The following is a 25,589-nucleotide window of genomic DNA, read 5'->3' as shown; positions in this document are numbered from 1 at the left end:
ATTCAATAAAAAAACCCCGAAAAAATAGACCACTAATAGTTTACACTTTACGGTACTGGTAATTGCTCTATTTTGCACTGTAAATTACAGTATACTCTTGTCATGTATTTCGATTACTGTGGTTGTTACTAGTATGCGTCGTTAGAGGGTGCTGGAACATTGGATAGAAGCGGATATGTTGTGAGAAAAGAAAAAAAAAAGTAAAGGTGCTTGGTGAATGCACAGGTGTGTGTGTAGTTCCTATGTTCCAGCACCCCCTAACGACGGATACTGGTAACAACCACAGTAATCCTAATACATACAATCCTAAAATAACTATCCCATTGTGAATACCATTAGCATGGTGTAGTATGCTGTATAGGCCTGAGTGTCAACTGAAGACTTTCATAGTAACCAGTACTCTCTGGCAAGGGTTTGTATGTGTGTTGGTTTTTTTTTTTAATTCCTAAAACACTCTCAGAAAAGGTCAGTTCTAAAGCACTTTAAAGAGTGGATAAAGGATTTACTAATCTAGCCATATAGTGTTCAATATTAAAAACAACAGTATAAAGTATATTGTATATATTGTATAAAGTATATACACGCACGCACGCAGGCACACACACACACACACACACACACACACACACACACACACACACACACACACACACACACACACACATATATATATATATATATATATATATATATATATATATATATATATATATATATATATATATATATATATATATATATATGTATATACATATATATACACATATACACATAAACACATTACAGACGTAATGAAGAGTGAGCAATTAAAATCAAAATGAAGTATATTAGGCTACCATAAGTCAACAGCACAGCTTTTAAATGCATGATAAAAAGAAAAACACATATTTATTTATTTTGTTTAATGCATGGCATTTTGTTTTTATGAATACATAGCATTCAGCCATGTACAGAAAAAGACAATAGTAATAGTTTCATGGAATTTTAAGGCTTCTTAAATTTATATTCTTTGTCTCTCTCTCTCTCTCTGTATGTATATATATCTATATACATTATATATACATTATATATATATATATATATACACACACACACATAGACATTACACTTAATTTCATCTCCTGGCAGCTCTTCTGTTTTGGAGCCGAATGCATTTAGGACAAGCATCATTTCGGAAACATGAAGTGTGGAAACAAGCTCTACACTCTAAAGAGATGGAGACAAAGAGAGACACAGAGAGAAAAAGTATTCATTTCTGAACATTTAAATAATTAGTTTGATCAAACACACAACTGTGCTTAATTGATAATGAATTGTCAGTGTGAAAAAGTGTGTGTTCTGGGAGTTTGTGTCTACAATATTAGTAGACTGCAGTGGATTTATTTTGAATTTATTTGAAATAACATCTATAGTTTAAGATTAGTAATAGTCATGAGTTGCCGTGTAAATGTGCATGAGGAATATACTGTACAGAATCAAGGCAGAAGGTATTAAGTAATGACAAATATGAAATTTTGGATAAGTGCCCGTTGCAAAGTGTGTTTATTATTATAGTGTGCATGGTGATTTCATGTCACAGGGGTTGGTTTGATGTCACTGTGGTTAGTGTGCGGTTACCTTGGCAGCGTGTGCAGATATCTGTTTGGAAGGGGAAGAGCACATCCTTCCCATGGCAGAACTCACAGATAAAGCCGTTGGCCAGGCACAGCTAAAGAGAAAGCGTGAGGGGGAGAGGGAGAATAGTATTTCATAGCGGTACATCGGAAAATATTAAACACAAAATACTCCAAAGGAACAGTGTTACCTTCATTATTAAGTATATTAAAATGTAATTAAAAAAATAAATATATATGGTGGCATTATATTAGAAAATGTGGTTTGTAAGACATTTAAATAATTATTTACACAAAATATATTTGGTTCCCTAAATTAAGCATTCTTTTTGTATAACGCTAGTATTTCAGCTCAAAAATTCTAAACTCATTCAGAAATAATAAATTCAATACTATCAGTGATTCCTTTTTCGCTCAAGGGGCTGATTTCCGTTTTGATTCTGTCTCCACTCATTATTTCTCCATGCACTTGATATATAATTGTACCTATATAAGATTGATTCCTGATTAGGCTGCCTGCTAATACCCCTGTGTATCCTTGTTTCTTTGTGAGGTTGTGCCATTTGTAAATTAGCTTTCTTTGTTCCTCGTTTTCTACTTCTATGTTCCAATTTATACTTCCTGGTTTTGACTAGTATGTTTTCATGTTTATATGAACATTTCTTGTTTTGTGCTGCCTGTGAATTACCTAGAATTTCTGGAATTAACCTAATAAACCCCAAGCTATTTTGTGCCTTTCCAGATGTGAAAGCTGCCCATACCAACAGTGATACAGTCTGGAGTAAAGTGACTATGTTTTCTAAAAAGAATAAAAAATGTTGAACAGTCTTTCACTTTGCCTGAATCAATTTAAAAAAAAGCTTTGGTATATAAAAAAAACCCATCAAATTGGGTTTACAGGCATTCATTTCTGGAAATGTTTCTGAGCCCATACAGTAATTTCCATTACAGAATACACCTGTATTTAATGCAGTGCTGTCTAGGGATAATTGGTATTCAGTATTGAGATTTTCCCTGATTCAGTGCACACAGAGTTTTCCCCAGATTCTCTCTGAATCTTTTGATGATATGTACTGTAGATAATGAGTCTTCGAATCTCTGTCCATCTTCACTTCTAAAAGAGACCCTGCCTCTCGTAGATAATCTTTTTATACCCAAATTGTTATTGGCCTCTTGCCAGTTAAACTATTTTTTTTAGCAGAATTAATTTTTACTGCCTTTCGGTGCCCCTGTCCCAAATTCTTTTAATACGTGTTGTAGCCACCAAATTTAAAATTACCTTATTTTTTGTTTAAAATTATATATAATGTCAAAATTTATGTTTTCTATGTTCTGTTGTGTATAGGTTTATGACATATAAATACAAACCCAATTCCAAAAAAGTTGGGACACTGAACAAATTGTCAATAAAAACAGAATGCAGTGATGTGGAAGTTTCAAATTTCAATATTTTATTCAGAATACAACTTAGATGACATATCAAATGTTTAAACTGAGAAAATTTATAATTTAAAGGGGGAAAAATAAGTTGATTTGAAATTTCATGGCATCAACACATCTCAAAAAATTTTGGACAAGGCCGTTTACCACTGTGTGGCATCCCCTCTTTTTTTTATAACAGTCTGCAAACGTCTCGGGACTGAGGAGACAAGTTGCTCAAGTTTAGGAATAGGAATGTTGTCCCATTCTTGTCTAATACAGGCTTCTAGTTGCTCAGCTGTCTTAGGTCTTCTTTGTCGCATCTTCCTCTTTATGATGCGCCAAATGTTTTCTATGGGTGAAAGATCTGGACTGCAGCCTGGCCATTTCAGTACCCGGATCCTTCTTCTATGCAGCCATGATGTTGTAATTGATGCAGTATGTGGTCTGGCATTGTCATGTTGGAAAATACAAGGTCTTTCCTGAAAGAAAAGATGGATGGGAGCATATGTTGTTCTAGAATTTGGATATACCTTTCAGAATTGATGATGCTTCTTAACTGAGCGTTGATAACAACTTGGGTTGTCATTATCCTCTTTAGTCTGGATGACATGGCCTCCCAGTTTTCCAAAAAGAACCAAATCAAATTTGATTCGTCTGACCACAGAACAGTTTTCCACTTTGCCACAGTCCATTGTAAATGATTCTTGGCCCAGAGAAAACGCCTGCACTTCTGGATCATGTTTGGATATGGCTTTTTTTTTTACCTATAGAGATTTAGCCGGCAGTGGCGAATAGCGCATTGGATTGTGTTCACTGACAATGTTTTCTGGAAGTATTCCTGAGTCCATGTTGTGATTTCCATTACAGTAGCATTCCTGTATGTGATGCAGTGCCCGAAGATCACGGGCATCCAGTATGGTTTTACGGCCTTGACCCTTACGCACAGAGATTGTTCCAGATTATCTGAATCTTTGGATGATATTATGCACTGTAGATGATGATAACTTGAATCTCTTTGCAATTTTTCTCTGAGAAACTCCTTTCTGATATTGCTCCACTATTTTTCACCGCAGCATTGGGGGAATTGGTGATCCTGTGCCCATCTTGACGTCTGAGAGACACTGTCACCCTGAGAGGTTCTTTGTATACCCAATCATGTAAGTTGCAAATTGGTCCTCCAGCTGTTCCTTATATGTACATTTAACTTTTCCTGCCTCTGATTGCTACCTGTCCCAACTTTTTTGGAATGTGTAGCTCCCGTGAAATCTAAATGAGCCAATATTTGGCGTGACATTTCAAAATGTCTCATTTTAACATTGATATGTTATCTATATTTTATTGTAAATAAAATATACGTTTATAAGATTTGTAAATTATTGCATTCCTTTTTTTATTCACAATTTGTCCAGTGTCCCAACCTTTTTGGAATCGGGTTTGTAATTGCATTCTGTTTTCATTTACATTTTACATTTATACCTTTTTAGGAATTGGGACTGTACAACCACTTTAATCCTGAATCTGAAGTTTATACACACCTGACAAGCTTCCACATGGTCTACTGCAGATTTCATTATTGCCTTCGCTATGGTCAGAAGCTGACCCCTTTTGATCTTGATTAGGTCATCCATGGCAAAAAGGTGTAGCTCATCACTTAGGTGGGATGGAAGTTGCTGGAACTCATCAAGGACCCTGTGTGTAGAAAGAATGATATGAGTACATGAGGCTTAGACAGAGAAGAATACCCTTACTTTATGTTAGGCACAAATCACAGTCAATAGCAAAATTTAGACATATAGCCATGGTCAAAAAATAAATAATCTGTCTGATTAGATCTTGGACTATGAGTATTCCATAAAACAAATGTGGATAAATGTGGATAACTGTTGAAGCTTCTCAACAAATCATCACTCACAACAAGTGTCACCTTTCAGTTGTCAAAAACAATCCATACACATAATCAAAACTTATGTGTATGACTTACAAACAGGATCTGGAAATGTAAACTAACAAACACACATAAAAAAATGATCTGGTACTGGCCATCCTAAAGAAGGTAGGATAACCAAGACTAATCAAATAACAATACGGTGTTATGTGAAATTAAGTATACTATATGTGTCAGACTTTATGATGCCATATCATTAATATTTACTAATTTCTGTGTAAGCGTATTATTCATTTATTCATTTGTTTATAGCCTTGTGAACAAAGTTCACCCTCTTTGAATTCTATAGTTTACTTTTGAGGACACAACAAAAATTGTTAGATGAACAACACATGACATTTTACACTGTCATTTTAAATTTTACAAAAATAAAGCTAAAATGGAGAATGTGTGAAAAACTAAGTACACTGTTACTGCTTCCACAGGATTCCAAAGGCTAAGTAGCTCAAAGAAACTGCAAACACTTGCATCTTAGACTCTAAAGGCCTCAGTTGGCATGTTAAATGTTAATGTTCTGACATTGCAATAAAAAAGACTTGAACGAGTGAGTTTGGAAGGGTTGTCAATTGAAAGTCTCCTCTCTAAAAATAAAAACATGGGAACACAGCGAAGGTTTGCATCTGAACAAACTACAAGAATTCTGGAACAATATCCTCAGGACAGACAAGACTAAAGTAGAGATGTTAGGCCATAATGCACAGTACCACGTTTGGCAAAAAAACCCTAAAAGAGCATGTCAATACAAACATTTCATACTATTTGCCAAGCACTGTGGTGGAGGGGTAATGATTTGTGCATGTTTTGCAGCCACAGGACCTGGGCAACTTGCAGTCATTTAGGTGTCCATGAACTTATCTGTATGCCATAGTATGCTGCAGTCAACTGTCCAACTCAAACAGTTGCAGTGACCATGTCTAAGTCCAGACTTCAACCCAACTGAAATGTTATTGCAGGACCTTAAAAAAACAAATGGCCACAAACAAATGGCCACAAACCTCACTAAAGTGAAAAAACATTGCGAAAATATTGATGCGAGAGACTGATAAAGTCATTCAGAACACAATTACTGAAAGTTTCACTCGCTATCATTAAGTGTATTAAGTTTTTATTCATGATTATTCAATTTTAGCTATACTTTTGCCAAAAAAAAAGATACAGTGTAATATGTCATGTGCTGTTTGTTCATCAGATGTTGTATTTACCGACTTCTAAGACTTAATAAGGAAAAAGTAATTTGTTTTGTCCTGAAAGTTACACACACACAGACAAAGAGGGTGTACATTTATTTTCACACAACTGTGTTTATTTTAACCATATGGCCAACTTTACCCTTTAGATAGTCTGCATGCTTTTAGCAGCTTCTTAATGGAGATCAGTTGCTCCTGAAGCTCCTGGAGGAGAAGAATGCAAGTGTGAAATATGAGAAGGTTTAGAGCTTTATTAGTAAAATCCTGTAACAGCACTTCAAAATTCTTGGACTCTTGGATTGTATAAAGCTAAAAATGAGAAAAATACATCTGGAAACAAAACTGTGTTATGAATGACTGCTGGAAAAGCTGTCAATAGCTGTGTTACTGAAACCTGCTGATCTATCAGATTTGAGAATCTGATCAATCATGTGCTTTAATAGAATTTAAGTAGGTGGCATTTTTTACTAACATATCATAAAGACTCTGCTTTCCTGTCTCCATATTTTAATAGAGGTATGCACTATTTACTACGTTCAAAACAGTCACATTCATGAATAGATTGAAACAATTCATCAGTACTGATTTCAAACAATTCTTTCTTCCATAAATTAGCCTTTTATTTATTCAAATTTCCCCCTTAACAATCTTTTTATGCATACTGCATTTATTTCTTTAGAAATTCATCTGAATTACAAGTGTTACTTGGATTTATTAATGTGATCATTCAAAGGTTAAAAAAAATTACCCTGAATTTCTGAAGCTCCTTGGCTTGTGAGTACAGTTTCTTGGCTACATCGGTGATCTTAAATAGTGGCTTTTCCCAAATGGACTCCAATATCTGCTTGGAAAACTGGCATACTGGGTATCGTCCAAAATCCCAGTTGCTCAAAACCCGTGCTGGGATAATGGCTTCGCAACCTCTGTGGCAACCATCGCAAAAATACTTGCCCAGGTAGTCACAGTATCGCAACCTCTTCATGTACCCTAGAGAACAAATAAGAATAAAACCGCAATGTTTTTTAAAATTAGTTAACTTTGATTCATATAGCTGATTTTTAAAGCTAATTTGAATCTATACTGTTGTCATAAATAAAATTGGAAAGCGGATGTAAGCTCATAATTTTATTCACAAAGTGCAAATAGTTCAAGACAAATGGTACTAGACATATACTGTTTATCAAAACACAAAATAGCCAATAGCATGAACATTTTAAGCAGGTCAAATGTTTTTCAATTGTAATTTCATAAAGTGTGTGGCAATTGGCCAACACCACAATAAAGTTAAATAGACACAATGAGACAATAACAAAGTGATAGTCTAGTTTATATTTAAAATGCAGCAGGTCCAGTGAGGTTCTTGATGTGCCACATAATAAGTCTTTCAAAACACTTCATGATGATGGGTATAAGTGCAGTGGTGGACAGTAATGAAGAAAATGTAATGTTCATTACTGTACTTAAGTAGTTTTTTCGTGTATCTGTACTTTACTCGAGTATTTCAGTTTGGGGAGACTTTTACTTTAACTTCACTACATTTTAAAGTCAAATATCTACATTTTGTGAAATCAGTAGTTCCTTTTTATTTATGAGTGGATAAAAACATAACTAGTCAAGCACACAACAAGCCACCAATCAGGGTACAGTGTGATCTGTACCCTTGCAGCTTGGCAGTGGTAGATTTAGGTATAGGCTACATGGGCAGCCACCCAGGGCGGCATCTTTCTGGGGGGCAAAAATCTTTTTTTATTTGATCAAATTTTATTTAACCGCTCAATCGCACAATCACCCCAATTATGATATTATGTCTTGATCAATGAACCTGGTCGGGACTCGTAGTGCACTCAGAAAGGGTGTTGTGTGATGTCACCTCAGCCATCAATTTCCAGTGGGAGAACTGACAAGACCTGGAGTGACGTCACATCAGCAACTAGAGCTGAATTAAAATTAAAATTATGGATGACAAAAAAGGTCTAAAGTCTCAGGAGCCAATTCTATAAAAAAGAGGAAAGAAGTAGGGGGAAAACGTTTAAAAGATAAAGGTGTGTATGCAGCTCTATCGGTCTTCTCGTTATGAGCATAGTATAGGCTAAGGCTTTTAATAAAATAGGCGTATAACTGTACATCACTTAGATTATGCTGTTGCCTGCTATGGTTTAATGCATATAGCAACAATATTTCTTTTAGCTTGCATAAAATTACAATTTATAGTATGTAGTTTACCATAAAGTGTGTAGCAACAAAACAATGAAAGCCTAACTAGTCTAGTTTGATTGTAGTTGAACTAACACTTATTGATTTGAACACTTAGGTTTTCTGTGATTGTACTGAATATATATATATATATATATATATATATATATATATATATATATATATATATATATATATATATATATATATATATATAGCCAAGGAGTTGTTGGCTCTGAGAGTTTTATAAATTGTGCACGGTGGCATGTGGGTTTAATTGTTCAATAAATGTATTTAGGGGGCTTGTCAAAGCTGAAACTGATCAATGGGGGAGACATTGGGTCATGGCATGGTTCACCCAGGGCATCATTCAAGCTAGATCCACCAGTGTCGCTTGGTGGTATCTACTTAGCACCAACATACAGCTCAGCATCAGTTCAACGGCAAGCAGAACATTTAAATAATAAATGATCGAAGAAACTCCTGACTGTAACTTGCCACAACACCCGTGGCCTTATTTGAACATTTTTTCTGAAGTCGTTAAAAAAGAAGGTTTTCAACTTGTGATAATTTATTAGATATCAATCAGTGTTTGACTGATTAATATTATTCTATTAATAGATTGGTGCGTTAAGACCAACAGTCATTTCACATAAACTGAGTTAATTAAGCAAAGAGTCATGTGATAAAAATTATAAAACATGATAGCGATGAAAGAATCATAGTACATGTATAGATAGTTAGTAGTCTGTTTTTATTAGCGAGGAAGCCTCTTAAATCTGTTCTTCTGAATGGGCCATTGCGTTGTGGGTAATCTAATACAACTTCTAGATTTTTTCTAGATTTTGCAAATCTTTGGGAGCAAGTATAACCTCCTGTCCTCACTCATAAACTAGTGGATACTGATGACTATTGAAGATCTGGGTATAAACTTTAATTCAACAAATGGCTCAGGCGTTGATCATAGACACAATCAAGTGGGACATTTATTTTGTCCCAAGGACACATCCTATGGTAATCTCATTCAATACTTTCAGTTGTTTGTCTGACACTTTAAAACTCCCTGTCATTTATACTAGTCTATCAGATGTTAATTATGTTGTGCATCCTTACTGTATAATGACTGTTAGCCTCTTTAATGAACTTTTAATGTTCTCATTACACTTTTGATGCTCTAAATATAAGAACGTTCACATTCCCCTCCTTGCAAATGCTACACTACTCCATGTCAAACTTGGAAAAATCAGCAGGACAACAAGTGATTATATAAATTTAGCCAGTAAATGTATGTAGGCTGGAATGGGTGGTACCAACTTTTGCTAAAGATTTCTTAGGTTTTTCAAATTATAGAAGTATGTCCAACCTGCAACTAAATCTCACATGCTACAGAAAAATCATGCATCCTCCTCTAAATGAAAGAAAAATGATTAGGGTTAACCCAAAATCTCTGGTCGGATCTAAGTTTGGATCATAGAATGATTCTTAATGCTAGAAGAGCTGGTTTTGTATGTTTGGTGCTTGTAAGATCATAGCAATTTTTTTAAAGGAGCTAACCACCCTCCACATGCAAGGTTCCTTGAAAGCCAGGCATGGGATATCCCCTTTGTGTTAGTGTCCTTACTAAAAAAAAATATCTCCTGATGAGCTTGGTTTGAATAGGCACCATTATAGGTAAAATAAAATACTAGGTAAGTATATAAAAATGGTTCGATAAACAATACTGCAATGTTTTCTGTCACTTGGAACAGATAATAAGCTGGTTCTAACTCAGTAAAAAGGTTCCATTGACAGGTCATTGATTACTTATGACAAGGTCTCATGGGCCCATGCAAACACAAGAAGGCATCCAGAAGTTTGGCACCCAGGCATCCAAAAAAGTTAAAGCAGTTGAGTTTCGACATTCAACATTCCATCCCACGCAGATGATGATCAATTCCCTTTTAAGTCCGATTCCTCTCAAGCTTTCTTCCTCTTGCCCTCTCAGGGTTTTTTTCCTTGCCACAGATGCCAGTGGTTTGCTCATTAGGGATGAACTTAAAATTATAAGGAACTTATAAGCACCAAACCTATAGATTTTAACTTTGTAACATATTTATCTATTTAAAGCTGCTTTGTGACTATATCTATTGTTAAAAGCACTATACACTAATTTACTAAATTGAAATGAATTTAATTTGATTTTGCAATAACATTTATTTGACTTGCTTTATAAAAATTATCTGTAGAACCATGGAATACCCTCACCCATATGAAATTTATTGAAGCAAGAAACATCACACGAAAAAGAGTGAAACTTATTGTTACTGAGCATTTTTTTTAAACTGCAGAATAGGGAATATTTGTGTTGTCTTATAATATATATATATATATATATATATATATTATAAGACAACACAAATATATTATAATAACAATCAGTAACAATAAGTTTCACTCTTTTTCGTGTGATGTTTCTTGCTTCAATAAATTTCATATAAAATAAATCCATAAAAACTCTTTTAATATGAGGCTTTATATATAAATAAATAAATAAATAAATAAATAAATAAATAAATAAATAAATAAATAAATAAATATATATATAGCCTCATATTAAAACAGTTTTTATGGATTTATTTGTCATCATATGATGAAACATAAAAGTGGAGAGCAGTAACCAACATATTAATTTCCCAATTCAACATGTGTGTGCCGAGCTAAAACAGTGTTTGTTGACTCTTGTAATACACCTCTGTACAAACTGCAAAATGTGTAGGTACAATTTGATCCTGTAATCAATATAATATATCTTGACAGTGTATACAAGAAAACAATATAGTAATTATTAAATAGCTTTTTGATACTCATTGTTTAATTTGAATGCTTGCAGCAACAGATGGATATATAACCATATATCAGTTTAAACCGTGAAAATGGTGTTCAAATAGAATATTTTTGTAAAAACTGTGTATTGAAATAAAGAGCAAAATATTCATAGTCAAAATATACTTACGTGGCTCAATTTCTGTCCCACAGCCTGCACATAGGAATTGCTGCGAGGCAACAGCATCACTGCGCCTAATGAAATTAAGTTAAATTCAAAGCTCAAAGTATGAAGCCAACAAATAATATAAATTTTGTATTTTATATATATATATATATATATATATATATATATATATATATATATATATATATATATATATATATACACATATATATATATATATATATATATATATATATATATATATATATATATATATATATATACAGTGAGGAAAATAAGTATTTGAACACACTGCTATTTTGCAAGTTCTCCCACTTAGAAATCATGGAGGGGTCTGAAATTGTCATCGTAGGTGCATGTCCACTGTGAGAGACATAATCTAAAAAAAAAAAATCCAGAAATCACAATGTATGATTTTTAAACTATTTATTTGTATGATACAGCTGCAAATAAGTATTTAAACACCTGTCTATCAGCTAGAATTCTGACCCTCAAAGACCTGTTAGTCTGCCTTTAAAATGTCCACCTCCACTACATTTATTATCCTAAATTAGATGCACCTGCTTGAGGTCATCAGCTGCATAAAGACACCTGTCCACCCCATACAATTAGTAAGAATCCAACTACTAACATGGCCAAGACCAAAGAGCTGTCCAAAGACACTAGAGACAAAATTGTACACCTCCACAAGGCTGGAAAGGGCTACGGGGAAATTGCCAAGCAGCTTGGTGAACAAAGGTCCACTGTTGGAGCAATCATTAGAAAATGGAAGAAGCTAAACATGACTGTCAATCTCCCTCGGACTGGGGCTCCATGCAAGATCTCACCTCGTGGGGTCTGAATGATCCTTAGGAAGGTGAGAAATCAGCCCAGAACTACACAGGAGGAGCTGGTCAATGACCTGAAAAGAGCTGGGACCACCGTTTCCAAGGTTACTTTTGGTAATACACTAAGACGTCATGGTTTGAAATCATGCATGTCATGGAAGGTTCCCCTGCTTAAACCAGCACATGTCCAGGCACGTCTTAAGTTTGCCAATGACCATTTGGATGATCCAGAGGAAGTCATGGGAGAAAGTCATGTGGTCAGATGAGACCAAAATAGAACTTTTGGGTCATAATTCCACTAAACGTGTTTGGAGGAAGAAGAATGATGAGTACCACCCCAAGAACACCATCCCTACTGTGAAGCATGGGGGTGGTAGCATTATGCCTTGGGGGTGTTTTTCTGCACATGGGACAGGGCGACTGCACTGTATTAAGGTGAGGATGACCCGGGCCATGTATTGCGAGATTTTGGGGAACAACCTCCTTCCCTTAGTTAGAGCATTGAAGATGGGTCGAAGCTGGGTCTTCCAACATGACAATGACCCGAAGCACACAGCCAGGATAACCAAGGAGTGGCTCTGTAAGAAGCATATCAAGGTTCTGGCATGGCCTAGCCAGTCTCCAGACCTAAACCCAATAGAGAATCTTTGGAGGGAGCTCAAACTCCGTGTTTCTCAGCGACAGGCCAGAAACCTGACTGATTTAGAGAAGATTTGTGTGGAGGAGTGGGCCTAAATCCCTCCTGCATTGTGTGTAAACCTGGTGAAAAACTACAGGAAACATTTAACCTCTGTAATTGCAAACAAAGGCTACTGTACCAAATATTAACATTGACTTTCTCAGGTGTTCAAATACTTATTTGCAGCTGTATCATACAAATAAATAGTTAAAAAATCATACATTGTGATTTCTGGATATTCTTTTTTAGATTATGTCTCTCACAGTGGACATGCACCTACGATGACAATTTCAGACCCCTCCATGATTTCTAAGTGGGAGAACTTGCAAAATAGCAGGGTGTTCAAATACTTATTTTCCTCACTGTATATATATATTACAAAGTAAAAACTTAATTCTAGAGATGACTGTAAATCTGAAATATCACATGTGTTTAAGTATTCAGAATTCAGTATTTTAGCAATACAGCCTCAAGGCTTTTTAAGTATGCAACATGCTTTGCACTGGAATGTGTTTTCTGCTATTATTTTTTTCAAATCCTCTGAAGCGCAGTCAGGTTGGATAGAGACCATCAGTGTACAGATCTTTCAGGTCTCTCCAGAGATGTTCAATAGGGTTCTAGGCAGGGCCCTGCCTGGACCATTCTGGGATATTCACAGAGTTGCCCCTAAGCCACAACTGTGTTGTCTTGGCTGTGTGCTTAGGGTCATTGTCATGTAGGAATAGGAACCTTCAGCCTAATCTGAGGTCAAGAGTGCTGTGGAACAGGTTTTTATTAAGGATATCTCTGCCCCATTTAGCTTTCCCTCAACCATGACCAGCTGCCAAGTTCTAGCTTTAGAAAAACACCTGAAAATACGAGAACCTTTTTCCTCAACGTTAAGTGGGCTTCTATGGGTTTTACACAGAGGAGAGTCTTCCAACTAGCCATTATGTCATAAAGGCTAGATCGGTGGAGGCTGCAGTGATGGTTGTCCTTAAGGAACTTTGCCCCATCTCCACACAGGACCTCTGGAGCTCAGTCAGAGTGACCAAAAGGTTATTAGTCACCACTTTTAGTAATGCCTATGTCCTGTGATTTCTCAGTTAACCAGCTTTTTTGTAGCCTTCCCCAGATCTGTGACTTGCAACAATCCAGTCTCTTAGCTCAGCTCTGTGACAGTATGATTGACCTCAAGAATTGGATATTGTATATAGAGAGGTGTGTACCTTTCCAAATCATGTCCAATCAATTTAATTTACCACTGGTGGACTCCAATCATGGTGTAAAAACATCTTAGCAACGATCAACAAAGGGGGAGGCCCCTGAGCTAACTTTCACGTATTGTTGCAAAGGGTCTAAATATTTAGAAACATGATATTTCAGTTTTTTAATAAAAAAAAAAAGGATTTCTAAGACAGGCCCCTCAAGACCTTAATGGACCTCACTTTTAGAACACGGGCATTGCCATGCTGGAACAGGTTTGAGTCTTCAAGTTAGTGAAGGGAAAATGTAATGCTACCACATCCAATCTGTAACACATTGGATGGTTATATTGGCAATTGTATTAGTTTTATTGAAGTTCTTAATGCTCCCATGGTTCTCTACTTTTAATTTGTTGCATTCAGTTTTTTTTTTTTTCTAGCCGATTCTATTAAGGAACTATAGAACCCCTTTAGCAAATTAGCTAACATTAGTATCAACTGCACAACAATACTGATCATTAGCACATCATTAGGTATTCAAATACCATTAAGGGTTTTTATGGTTCGATGATAATGATTTAATGATGTACACAAATACACTATTGTAATGTAACGCATTGGTGATGGTTTTAATAGTTAACCACTGCTTGTTATGGTATTTGTAGTAGAAACCATTATTTTTAGTGGGGTTCTTGTTCACTGTAACAGACTGAACATTCATAAAATATATTTCAAAGTAGAAATAAACGTTTGATTAAAAGTATTGCATAGAAAAATTTCTGATGCCATTTGGATGGTACATACTATTGTATTATTTTATATATTTTGAATGAGCACATATCCGATTTGTGACTCACCTCTGTGTCGGAGTCATGCTGGTTATTATCTCGAATTGGGGTGGTGTCCATATCAGTGTCCCCCTCATTCGACTTTTCAAGAGGATCTCATCAGTTAAGCTGGCTTCACCTTCTGACACCATGGAGACAGTGGCCAGGGGACACTAAATAAAATAAAGTTTGCTTTCATCTCTTTGGACTTCTATAGTCTCATAAATCATAAATAAATGTGTTTATATATATATATATATATATATATATATATATATATATATATATATATATATATATATATATATATATATATATATATACAGTATATTCAGTGTGTAGCTTGTACAGCAAAAACATAGCAAAAGTTCTGTTCACTAATACCATTTTGGTATATCCTCTCAAGAGACAATACTATAGAAATTAAACTTGCATTTATTTTACAGTAGTCAATGTGCAGTACACATTTACTGTCCTCTGAAAAAAATTCAACATAAAGCCATTATTGCCAAAATAGCTGTACGTTGCCACATATCCTATTCATTATGTTCATGTTTTTCATGCACAGTTCTCTCATTCTGACCACTGAATGTTTAACATGGCACCTCGTGGCAAAGGACACTCTGGGGATTTGAAAATTTAAATTGTTGCTCTTTACAAAGATGGCCTAGGCTATAAAAAGATCAGTAACACGTCCTCGTGCTGCATGTCAGGTTCAGAAGCTGGCTTCATAAAACAGATGCATGAGTGCTGCCAGCATTGCTTTAAAGGTTGCAGAAGCAGAAGGTTCGCTTGTCAGTGCTCAGACCATATGCCGCACACTGCAGCAAGTCAGTTTGCATAGCCATAGTGCCAGAAAGAAGCCTCTTGTGAATCTGACCCACAAATCCCGCAAACAGTTTGCTGAAGGCAATCTGTACAAGAGCACAAATTACTGGAACCATGTCCTGTGGTCTAATGAGACCAAGATACACTTGTTTGGCTCAGATGGTGTCAAGCATGTGTGGTGACACCCTGGTAAAGAGTACCAAGAAAATTATGTCTTGCCTGGTGGTGTGTGTGTGTGTGTGTGTGTGTGTGTGTTTGGGTGTGTACACTTGATGTGTGTACACTTGACATATAACAGAACTCGGTCATGAATGTTCTCACATCTGCCAGTTTATCTGGTTGGAGGATGTATATGTGTGTGTGTTTGTGCATGTGAATGTGAGCATAAGCATGTGTGGGTGTGTTCACATTCTCACTTCTCCTAGCAGCTCTTCTGAGGAAATCCAACATCTCTCAAGTTCTATGAGCAAGCTCCGAGCCAGATTTTCTGCTGAACAACTAATGCACAGGAACACACACACACACACACACACACACACACACACACACACACACACACACACACACACACACACACACACACACACACACACACACACCTAAGTATATGAACATGCAAACAATTGTTAATGTTAATCTTTTCATCAGAATATTGTACGTACCTGCTTACTGTAGAAGTTCTGTTTGATGAAAGTCTATGGTCACAGGGTTCTAACAACAATAATAACAACTTTTACAACTAATTATAAAGGACATTTACAGTAAAGTATATAGTTGAGACAGATTTGGTAAGGATTTTCAAGTTAAATGTACAATAGCACTCTCAGGTTTTTGATAGATTTACATTTTATAAAAACTTTTAAAATACTAAGCCTAATAATCTACAAGAATGTTTACTGTGAATTTAGTAACAAGGTTTGTTGAAAGTTTAGGGGTTAAACGTGTTTTAATAGATGCTTGTAGCTTTTGTCATGTTTTTTACATTTTTATGATGAAATTAAAGAAGTAAGTGTTTAATCAAGTGATTAGAATCATATTGTGATATTTAAATTCATAGTGAAGTTCACAGTGAAGCTTATAAGTTTATAGTAAAGTTCATAAAAATGATATGTTTACAATGAATTTTACAGTAAAATTCACATAGTAAAATAACTGAGAAATTCAGGGAGATTTAAATTAAGATACATTCAGTTATAGTATATGACCTCAGTGATGTAACAAGGTCTACAGTGATGTTCGCAAGTATACATTGAAGGTTTACAGAGAAGTGTATGAATTTATAGTGGCTAGTGTGAAGCTTTACCGTGACGTTTAAGTTTACCATAAATATTTTAGGTTTAATGTTTAATCACTAAAAAACTTAAAAACTACACTATAAATGATGAACACAGAATGATGTATTACTACACAAGAAGAACACATAATTATGTATTATTACACAAGGAGCAGGCCAAAACAAAAGGTTTAAACAGGGTAGGACCAAAGGACCTGCGGGTGAAACATACAATTTTGTTTTCCAGTGCAAGTAATAATTCAAAAACTATTACAACACGCGCAACACCACTATGTTTTTTATGTCATAAATTAATGCAGAGTGATTCGGTCTTTACCTACATAGCCACTGTCAGTTGAGGAAAATGAGTCTGAATGTTTCTGGGACAGGCTCCACTTTGCTGCCTCAAGAACCTCCAGCACCATGTCCACCACAACAAAGTGAGCATTCTCCTACACACACAACCGCACACAAAAACAAATTAGTTGGCTAATGCACAAAGCTACAGAAAAGAAAAAAATTCTCTTTGCACACATTACCTGGTCAAGATTGATACTGTTCCTATAGAATGCTTCAGAGATTTTTTCTTCATGGTCAGCACCTTCAACAACAAATCACACAGGCTCCTGAATACACATTTTTTAGGGTGTTTTGTGTGTGTGTTTGTGTTTTAGTAAATATTACTGACCTGAAATCAAGCATTTCTTCAAGCAGGTTATGGTTTCTTTTTCCAGTTGTGAGCCTCCAGGATTGAGAAGATTATTTTCCTTACATAATGAAAATTGTGATGCTGAAGCTCCACCTGGCAGACATTTTTGCTTGTCAGAATATTTTTCATCTTTGAGAACTGTTGAAGCATCATGTGTGTCCAAAACCTGAGAAAGCCACTGACTCGAAGAAGTAGGAATTTTTTGTGCTTCTGGGAAAATGTTCTTGAGAGTTTCGGAAACATTTTTATTGCAGTGTTCATGGTTATTATTTATTCCTACTGAAGACAGTTTCTTAATTTTTTTTGCTTGTCGGCGGGAGAGAACAGGACTGCTCCGGGGTAAGTAGTAAAATCCTTCATCTTCAGTTTCTTCTTGTCCATTTGGATTTTTTCCAGAGAGAGGTTCTAGGTTCCTCTGTTCTCCCTGGTCACCATCCACATTTTTATTTTCTACTTGCATCATGAAATTGGCAAAACTACAGCCAATTAGGGTATGGGTCTGAACGACTCATTCTGAAGAGATAAACAAGAAGTAAGGAGGAATTTCAGAAGACACAGAAGTGCTGCTTGTGTAACTTAATCTAGATCTTTATAATGATAATTAAATGGCCTAATATATTTGTTATTAACATATAAGTGTTTGGTTTTATGATATTTTTTAAATTCACAAGCTCACCAGCACATTTATGGAATTGGCTGCCAGTTTTTGGAACACTTTGTGGGCATTTGTTTCAAACAGCTGTATATACTGTATAAATGTAATACATGTATACATGTATGTATGTAAGTAACATACTGTATAAAAACGCATGTTGTTTAATTACAGCTAAATTGTAGTCATTTCATTTTTGTTATAATTTAGTAGGTTTGTTGATTTGATTGTATTTAGGATATGATTTTACAGCTTTGAGTCATAACTGACTGAACTGTCATTTGCTAAATTGCTGACACATGCTAATCCATTATGCTCATCAAAGTACAGGGTTGCCCATGGAAAAGAAGCTAGCTTTCTTCTAGCTCTGACACCTTTTCTTCTTAAATTTTTTGGGGTCTGTTTAAAAAGGGGTCAACGGCTACCTAACAGGCTGTTTGGAGTGCGAGTTAGGATCCTACAATTAATTTATTTTAATAAAATTGAGCTAGTTGCCTTGGTTTATGCCATCACTTTGTTCACTCACACTAGTTTGTTAGTTACAATATTAGTGCAAAAGACCTAGCTTTTTGGCTAGAGTTTTGGCTTCACTTTTTAAACCCTGTTATGGCCTCCACTCATATATCAGTCAGTTAAATTTTTTTACTTGCAAGTTCCTTTTTATCCCTTCATTCTTATGTTATATTCCACATTACCCATTTATGTTTATCCTGTAAAAGCTTGCACACATTCTCCGTATAATTTAAGACTATTTAAAAGTGTATTAAAAAATGGATTGATATAATAAAGGATTATGTGTATGGATGACGTCTCTCTAACTCAGAGTTTAAGCTGTAACATTAAAATTTACATTGAAAAGTTTGCAACTATTAAACAATCTTCATGATTGCCCATATGAAATCACTACATCAGTGATTATATTTATATAACAGCACACATCTAGTGTTTTATTCTTTATAAAGATTAGAACAAATTAATTAAATTAATGAAACTTAAATTAATTGTTATATAAATTCTGGTTTACTGATATTCTAAGCCTCTTCAGTGGAAACTAATATAAGCTGGAGTAAATGTTTTTAATTGTTAATTGTATGTAATAAAGGCCATAATTACTGTATTAAATGATACATAATGAAATTGTCTATTTTATGTATTAAAATCAATCTCCTACATAAGTAGTGCTAAGTGCACTCAGATTAAATCATGATTTAAAGAAAGCAACACTGTTTAGCAATTTGTGTAAAACAATAGTTCAAGAAACAAAGGTTGAAAAAGTGAGTATGACAAAATCTACAGGAAGACCATGCATGCCATGCAAAACACTCCAGTGTTGCATAAACTCTCATTTCTCAAAGTGAACACCTGCAAAGGCCTAGATCTATATTATTCCCCCTCTTTTTACTACATGTCTTTGCAGTCTAATTATATTGAAGATACAGAGTAATTGCTGAAGAAACTTATTTTCAGTGTGAATGACAAAAATCTATTATTTTAATTCAATATGATTAATAATAGATGTTAAGAGAGTGTCATAGTATCATGGCTAATTTGTCAGTACATTAAAAACCCAAATACACCAATGTATTTGGTTTACGTGGCATTTTTGTGAAATCCTTTCCGTGCAAAGCACTAGTAGCACTCAAAAACAAAAAAAAAGTTTTATTAGACTGCTAGAAAATATTTATTAAAAAGCAGAATAAGATCCCTGGACAGATGAAAGAAAGATTTCTACCAGAATTAAAGGAATAGGAGAGTATGGAGAATGAAAGGAAGGGCTCATGATCCAAAGCAAACCACATCATAACACTATTTATCTTTGCCTAAATTAAAGCTGTGGGTAAGTAGTACTAAATAAGATTAAATCAAGGTAAAAAAAAACTAAAATACAATTAAACACGCTAGACTTTATTAGACTGTATGTTTTGAAAACATTTTTTATTTCTTACCATAACAAAATGGATTTCATGAACCACCAGTATTTTCTTTCTTCTTTTTTTTTATTTGTAAGCAAAGATGAATAATTAATAGGATTAAATATATATTTATATACACTAGAGCCCATGTGTCAATTAAATGCACACAGTACACTACAGTATCTCACAAAAGAGAGTACACCCCTCACATTTCAGCAACCATTTTAGTATATTTTTTTTTAAGGGAAAATACTATAGACATTAAACTATTTTAGAGTAGTCAATGTGCAGCTTGTATAGCAGTACAGATTTACTGTCCTCTTTAGTATTGTCCCTTGATAAGATCTACTTATAAATTGTTGCAGAAATGTGAGGGTTGTACTCACTTTTGTGAGATACTGAAAGTAAATCTCTCTCTCTCTCTCTCTCTCTCTCTCTCTCTCTCTCTCTCTCTCTCTCTCTCTCTCTCTCTCTCTCTCTCGCTTTGTCTTGTTTGTGCCATTTGAATTTGTAAAGGTTAAGTGTAAGTCACAATTAGAACACCTTAGCTTAACAATAGTGTGTTTTCTTCAAGACTTTCCCAATTAACTTCAAATGTCCTCTCCCAAATAATGAAATAATGTTTGTTAATGCTGAGACATTTTGATTACAAAACAAATGCATTATTTGAAAAAAAAAGAAGCTAATTTTATATATTCATTATAATTATGTAAAATATACTCATTATATACTTATATATATAAAATACTATAATACTTACTATTATACTTAGAAAAGCGAGCTACATAAAGCTTTTGTGGTTTAGCTATTTGTCTTTGATGCCTGACGACTTTATGGTGTTATATGAATGTGTCATTTCATGAGTCATTTTTAGCTTGTCAGAAGGTTCCAGTGTATGGTCTTTGTAACAAGTTTCTAATTCCAGTAAATACATTCTTAAGTTTAAACATGTTCACATTAAATGGGCAATGGTTTCAAACTTGGTCTGTGGTTCCTGGTCAAAATTTAAAGCAAATAAGAAAACCATATTATGAAAGCTATACATGGAAAGAAACCTAATATATATATATATAAATAAAAAAAACCACTGAGATATGATTATTACAAATCTTACTATGCTGTAAAGTTTCAGGAACAGACATGATGTTTAGTTGTAATAAATAAAATGCACCCATACCAGAAATTCACAATTCTGGAAATAATCTCTTGATTTACAAAAAATAAAGTTCAGTGCAATATTGATCTTAAACTCTGCGGTAAATTAACTATCAATACAATGATTTTCAAATCTTTCTCTCTCTCTCTCTCTCTCACACACACACACACACACACACACACACACACACACACACACACACACACACACATACACACACACACACACATAGTACTAATCAGCAATATTTATTTAATATAAAGTAATTTACTTTAATTTTACATTATCTGCATTTGGCAGAGGCCTTATACAGGATGACTTACAACTGAGCAGTGGAGGGTTATGGGCTTTGCTTGGGGCCCAGCAGATGCAGCTTGGGGAGGGATTTGAACTTGTGACCTTATGATCCCAAATCCAATGCTTTAATCACTGAGCTACCATCTATTATTTTTTACTATAGAATGTGTCACAACTTTCTCTTCTTTTATTAATAATTCCTAAGTAATTTATCTCATCAATATCATTAATATCTTAGGAGGAAGAAAATACTCTAGTTTGAATTCTAAGTCTATACATTCATACCTAGGTGTGATTTAATCTAGCTTGTCTTTCCACTTGTACATCAGTGAGTGGAAAAAATCAAGGAAACCCACATGGAACTGGGGCATGCACATAAACACAAACACTCATACCTGTGCTCAAGATTGAACCTGGAACAGTGTATACATTTAAAATATGTGAAAAAGACCTATGTTCAGGTGATGTATTTAGATTTCAACCAGAGTCATTGTGACAAATGTAAATCTGAATCCGAACCAGAATTACATACAGTATCTCACAAAAGTGAGTACACCTCTCACATTTCAGCAACCATTTTAGTATATCTTCTCAAGGAACAATACTATAGAAATAAAACTTCAGATTGACTGTCCTCAACTCAACATACAGCCATTATTATCTAAACAACCGGCAATAAAAGTGAGAACACCCTAAGTGATAACAGCTGTACGTCATTTAACCATGCAAAGCCACATGTACAATTCATCATGTTCATGTTTTTATCTGCTTTACAGGACCATACAAATTTGTGTGACTTGTAATAGAGCAGTTAAAATGTGGTGCTTTGGGTGCAGTTTTCTCCTACTAACGACTGGATGTTGAACATGGCACAACAAGAACTCTCTGAGAATTTGAGAATTGACACCCTGAAACTGAGATACAGTACAATGACCAGGGTCATACAGAGGTTTTCCAAGTCGGGTTTCACTCGGAACAGGCCTCGCAAGAGTCCATCAAACAAGTTAAATCCTCATGCTGTGTGTCAGGTGCAGAAGCTGCTTCAAAAAATCACCCGCATAGGTGCTGCCAGCAGTGCTTTAGAGGTTGCAGAAGCAGAAGGTCTGCTCGTCAGTGCTCAGACCATAAGCTGCACACTGCAACAAGTCAGTTGGTATGACTGTTGTCCCTGAAGGAAGCCTTTTCTGAAGTTGGCTCACAAGAAAGCTGCAGAAAGCAAAACAGTTTGCTGAAGACAACCTGTCCAAGAGCCTGAATTACTGAAACCACAGGTCATAGCCTAAATTACTGGAACCATGACCTGTGGTCTGATGAGACAAAGATAAACTTGCCTGGCTCAGATGTTGTCCAGCATGTGTGGTGACACCCTGGTGAGGAGTACCAAGAAAATTATGTACAGTCAAGCATGGTGGTGGTAGCATCATTAACTGGGGTTGCATGAGTGCTGCTGGTACTGGGGAGCTGCGGTTCATTGATAAAAAACTGGACTCCAACATGTACTGTGACATTCTGAAGCAAAACATGATGCCCTCCCCTCAGAAACTGGGCCAAACTGCAGTTTTACAAACATAATAACGACCCAAACACATCACCAAGATGACAACTGCTGAAGGTGATGGAGGTGCCAAGTATTAAGGCAGTGCTACATACCAATGGTGCTCACACTAAATATTAACACTTTGGATGCAGTTTTGACATGTTTATCTACCCCCATAAAACACACTTTTGTTGGCAACTATTTTGACAATAATGGCTTTATGTTTATTTATTTTCAGAGGATAGTAAATCTATACTGCTATACAAGCTGCACATTGACTACTCTAAAATATATCGAAGTTTCATTTCTATAGTATTGCCCCTTCGAAAAGATTTACAAAAATGTCTCAAATGTGAGGGGCGTACTCACCTTAGTTAGAAACTGTATATTTAATGAGAGAACAAATTGAATTTATTTTGCATTTAATAACATTTATAAAGAACTCTCTAATGTCAGTTCTCTGTGACAGCTTACAACTTCAGGTTTCTCTGTGACATTATAAATAGACAGGTTTTGGTGGGATTCGGGAACAAATCTGGAACAAATCTTTCTTCATTTCTTAAAGCAAACTTTTTACTTTAAGTATAACTATAAACTTTTCAAAAGCACAACATGCCATTCAAAAATTTCATCTGTAATTGTTAACAAATTCTTGTGGTATAAGAGAAATAACAAAGAACAGTAACTTTGTTTCATTACATCACATTTCCAAATATTTTGTTATGTGCAAATCCTAAAACAAAAAATTAAAACGAATGTCTAGAACTCATAGAATTAATATTTGTAGGAGCAATAGTACAGTAATGTATAACTCTGTGTGTTAGACCAACTTTTAATAAGTTACCAATGAATTCAGCCGTTCTTTTGTACTGTGACCAGTTAAACATCCACAACACTTATGGATTAAACAAATAACATATGAAAAATAATAAATAAAATTCTGATTTTACCTGATTACTCCTTGATTTTCATAGCATTATTCAGTCCTTTAGCTGCAACTTCAGAGTCCGTTATATGAAATAACTGTGCAAAAAAAACTTTGTATTTGTTCAGTTGTTGATTGTGGTTTCACTTGCTAAGTTAAAAAAAAAGAGGAACCTGTGATAGCAGAAGTTTCAGTTCCAGTATGTGAAGCTGGGTTCTCATCTGGGTAATTAATCGTGTCAACTAAAACATACGCAACCACATACACACACACACACACACACACACACACACACACACACACACACACACACACATACCCACCCACACACACACCCACCCACACACACACACAAACACACAAGCAATAGTGAGGTCCTACACTGATGTCAGGTGGCGAGCTGTTCCAGAGGCCAGGGTTTTGTTCAGGATAGAGGATTGCCAAACCATGTCGTCATGGAGCGCACTCTGTGCAAAGGAGCATTGTTAGGAAAAAATCTAAATATTACGACATACTGTTGTAAGCATTCTATGACCCTAACACCCACCCACCCCTGTTGACTGTCAACTGGAATTCACTTGCTGCTGCTGAGAATGGCTTTACATTTAAAATAGCTTAAAAATGCAACCCCAATTAAAAAAAAAATAGACTAGTGTATAAGTTTATATGTGCAAATCAATGCATTTTGTTTTTATGTACATTTGAACTTTTTTGTAAATAGGGTTGTACATGGGTTTACTTTGCTGAAATCATAAAGATCAGGGTGCATTTATTACATACATGTACAAGTACTTATCTCTACAATGGGCTTACAATTGCCACAAACAGATTTGCACTCAAGTGAACATTTGAACACTCCAACAATTGTTTGATTACCCAGCTGCACTTTTTAACCATATAGTATGCAGTTATAGAATATAATGATTTTTATTCTATAACATCCCAGATGATGGTGAGTTCCCTTTTGGTTCTGCTGCAAGTTAATTCTTCATATTATCTTATGGAGTTTCTTGTCCTCCATTGCCACATCTGAACCCCATTTGAAAAGAATAAGCTTACTATAAATTTATTTATATTTTATATATATATATATATATATATATATATATATATATATATATATATATATATATATATATATATATATATATATATAATTGATTTTTATAAAACTACCTCATTACACATTTCCCACATTTAAAAGCACTATACGAATAAAATGTAATTGAATATGCAGATGTGATCTACAAACTTCCTGGCAGAGTTTTTGTAGATTACTGATAAATAACTGTGATGGTCATTGGTCGACATTCAGTACTTTTTGGCCATATAATATGCTTTAACCCTTTTGCATATAGAAGAGAATAACCAGCAGAGGGCGCATGTAGTCAAACCCTAAACCCTGTTCACACTAGTAAGCATTTCAGTTTTGT

The 25,589-nt window shown here is 34.9% G+C and overlaps 1 protein-coding gene across 2 annotated transcripts; it reads right to left on the bottom strand.

Annotated features, from left to right (window-relative positions):
- Window positions 1-885: 885 nt before the first annotated feature.
- On the bottom strand, window positions 886-24,573 carry rubcnl (rubicon like autophagy enhancer). 2 transcript variants are annotated; one of them, XM_083537769.1, is made up of 15 exons: window positions 24,538-24,573; window positions 24,182-24,254; window positions 17,656-18,189; window positions 17,507-17,568; window positions 17,305-17,419; window positions 16,357-16,405; window positions 16,111-16,192; window positions 14,897-15,039; window positions 11,353-11,417; window positions 6,916-7,154; window positions 6,310-6,371; window positions 4,571-4,724; window positions 1,618-1,708; window positions 1,086-1,206; window positions 886-1,043 (listed from the first exon to the last, which is right to left on the bottom strand). In XM_083537769.1, the coding sequence occupies exons 3-14, from the start codon at window positions 18,137-18,139 to the stop codon at window positions 1,115-1,117; spliced, it is 1,638 nt and encodes a 545-aa protein (XP_083393895.1). In that variant the 5' UTR covers window positions 18,140-18,189; window positions 24,182-24,254; window positions 24,538-24,573; the 3' UTR covers window positions 886-1,043; window positions 1,086-1,114. The 2 variants fall into 2 exon arrangements, with proteins under 2 accessions (XP_083393895.1, XP_083393894.1); XM_083537768.1 differs by lacking the exon at window positions 24,538-24,573 and having other exon boundaries at window positions 24,182-24,438.
- Window positions 24,574-25,589: the final 1,016 nt, after the last annotated feature.

Source organism: Silurus aristotelis (genome assembly GCF_946808225.1).
Source record: "Silurus aristotelis genome assembly, chromosome: 3".
Classification (NCBI taxonomy): Eukaryota; Metazoa; Chordata; class Actinopteri; order Siluriformes; family Siluridae; genus Silurus; species Silurus aristotelis.
The sequence above is the reverse complement of the archived record's forward strand: the minus strand, read 5'-3'. Positions and strand labels throughout refer to the sequence as shown.

What these genes read in the sequence shown, in the direction of transcription:
- rubcnl (XM_083537769.1), bottom strand. Translation starts at nt 18,139, where the DNA reads ATGATGCAAGTAGAAAATAAAAATGTGGATGGTGACCAGGGAGAACAG. An exon ending in GAAGAAATGCTTGATTTCAG is followed by an intron (nt 17,569 to 17,655) that starts GTCAGTAATATT and finishes TTGTTGTTGAAG; the next exon opens with GTGCTGACCATGAAGAAAAA. An exon ending in CAGAAGAGCTGCTAGGAGAA is followed by an intron (nt 15,040 to 16,110) that starts GTGAGAATGTGA and finishes TATTTTATTTAG; the next exon opens with TGTCCCCTGGCCACTGTCTC.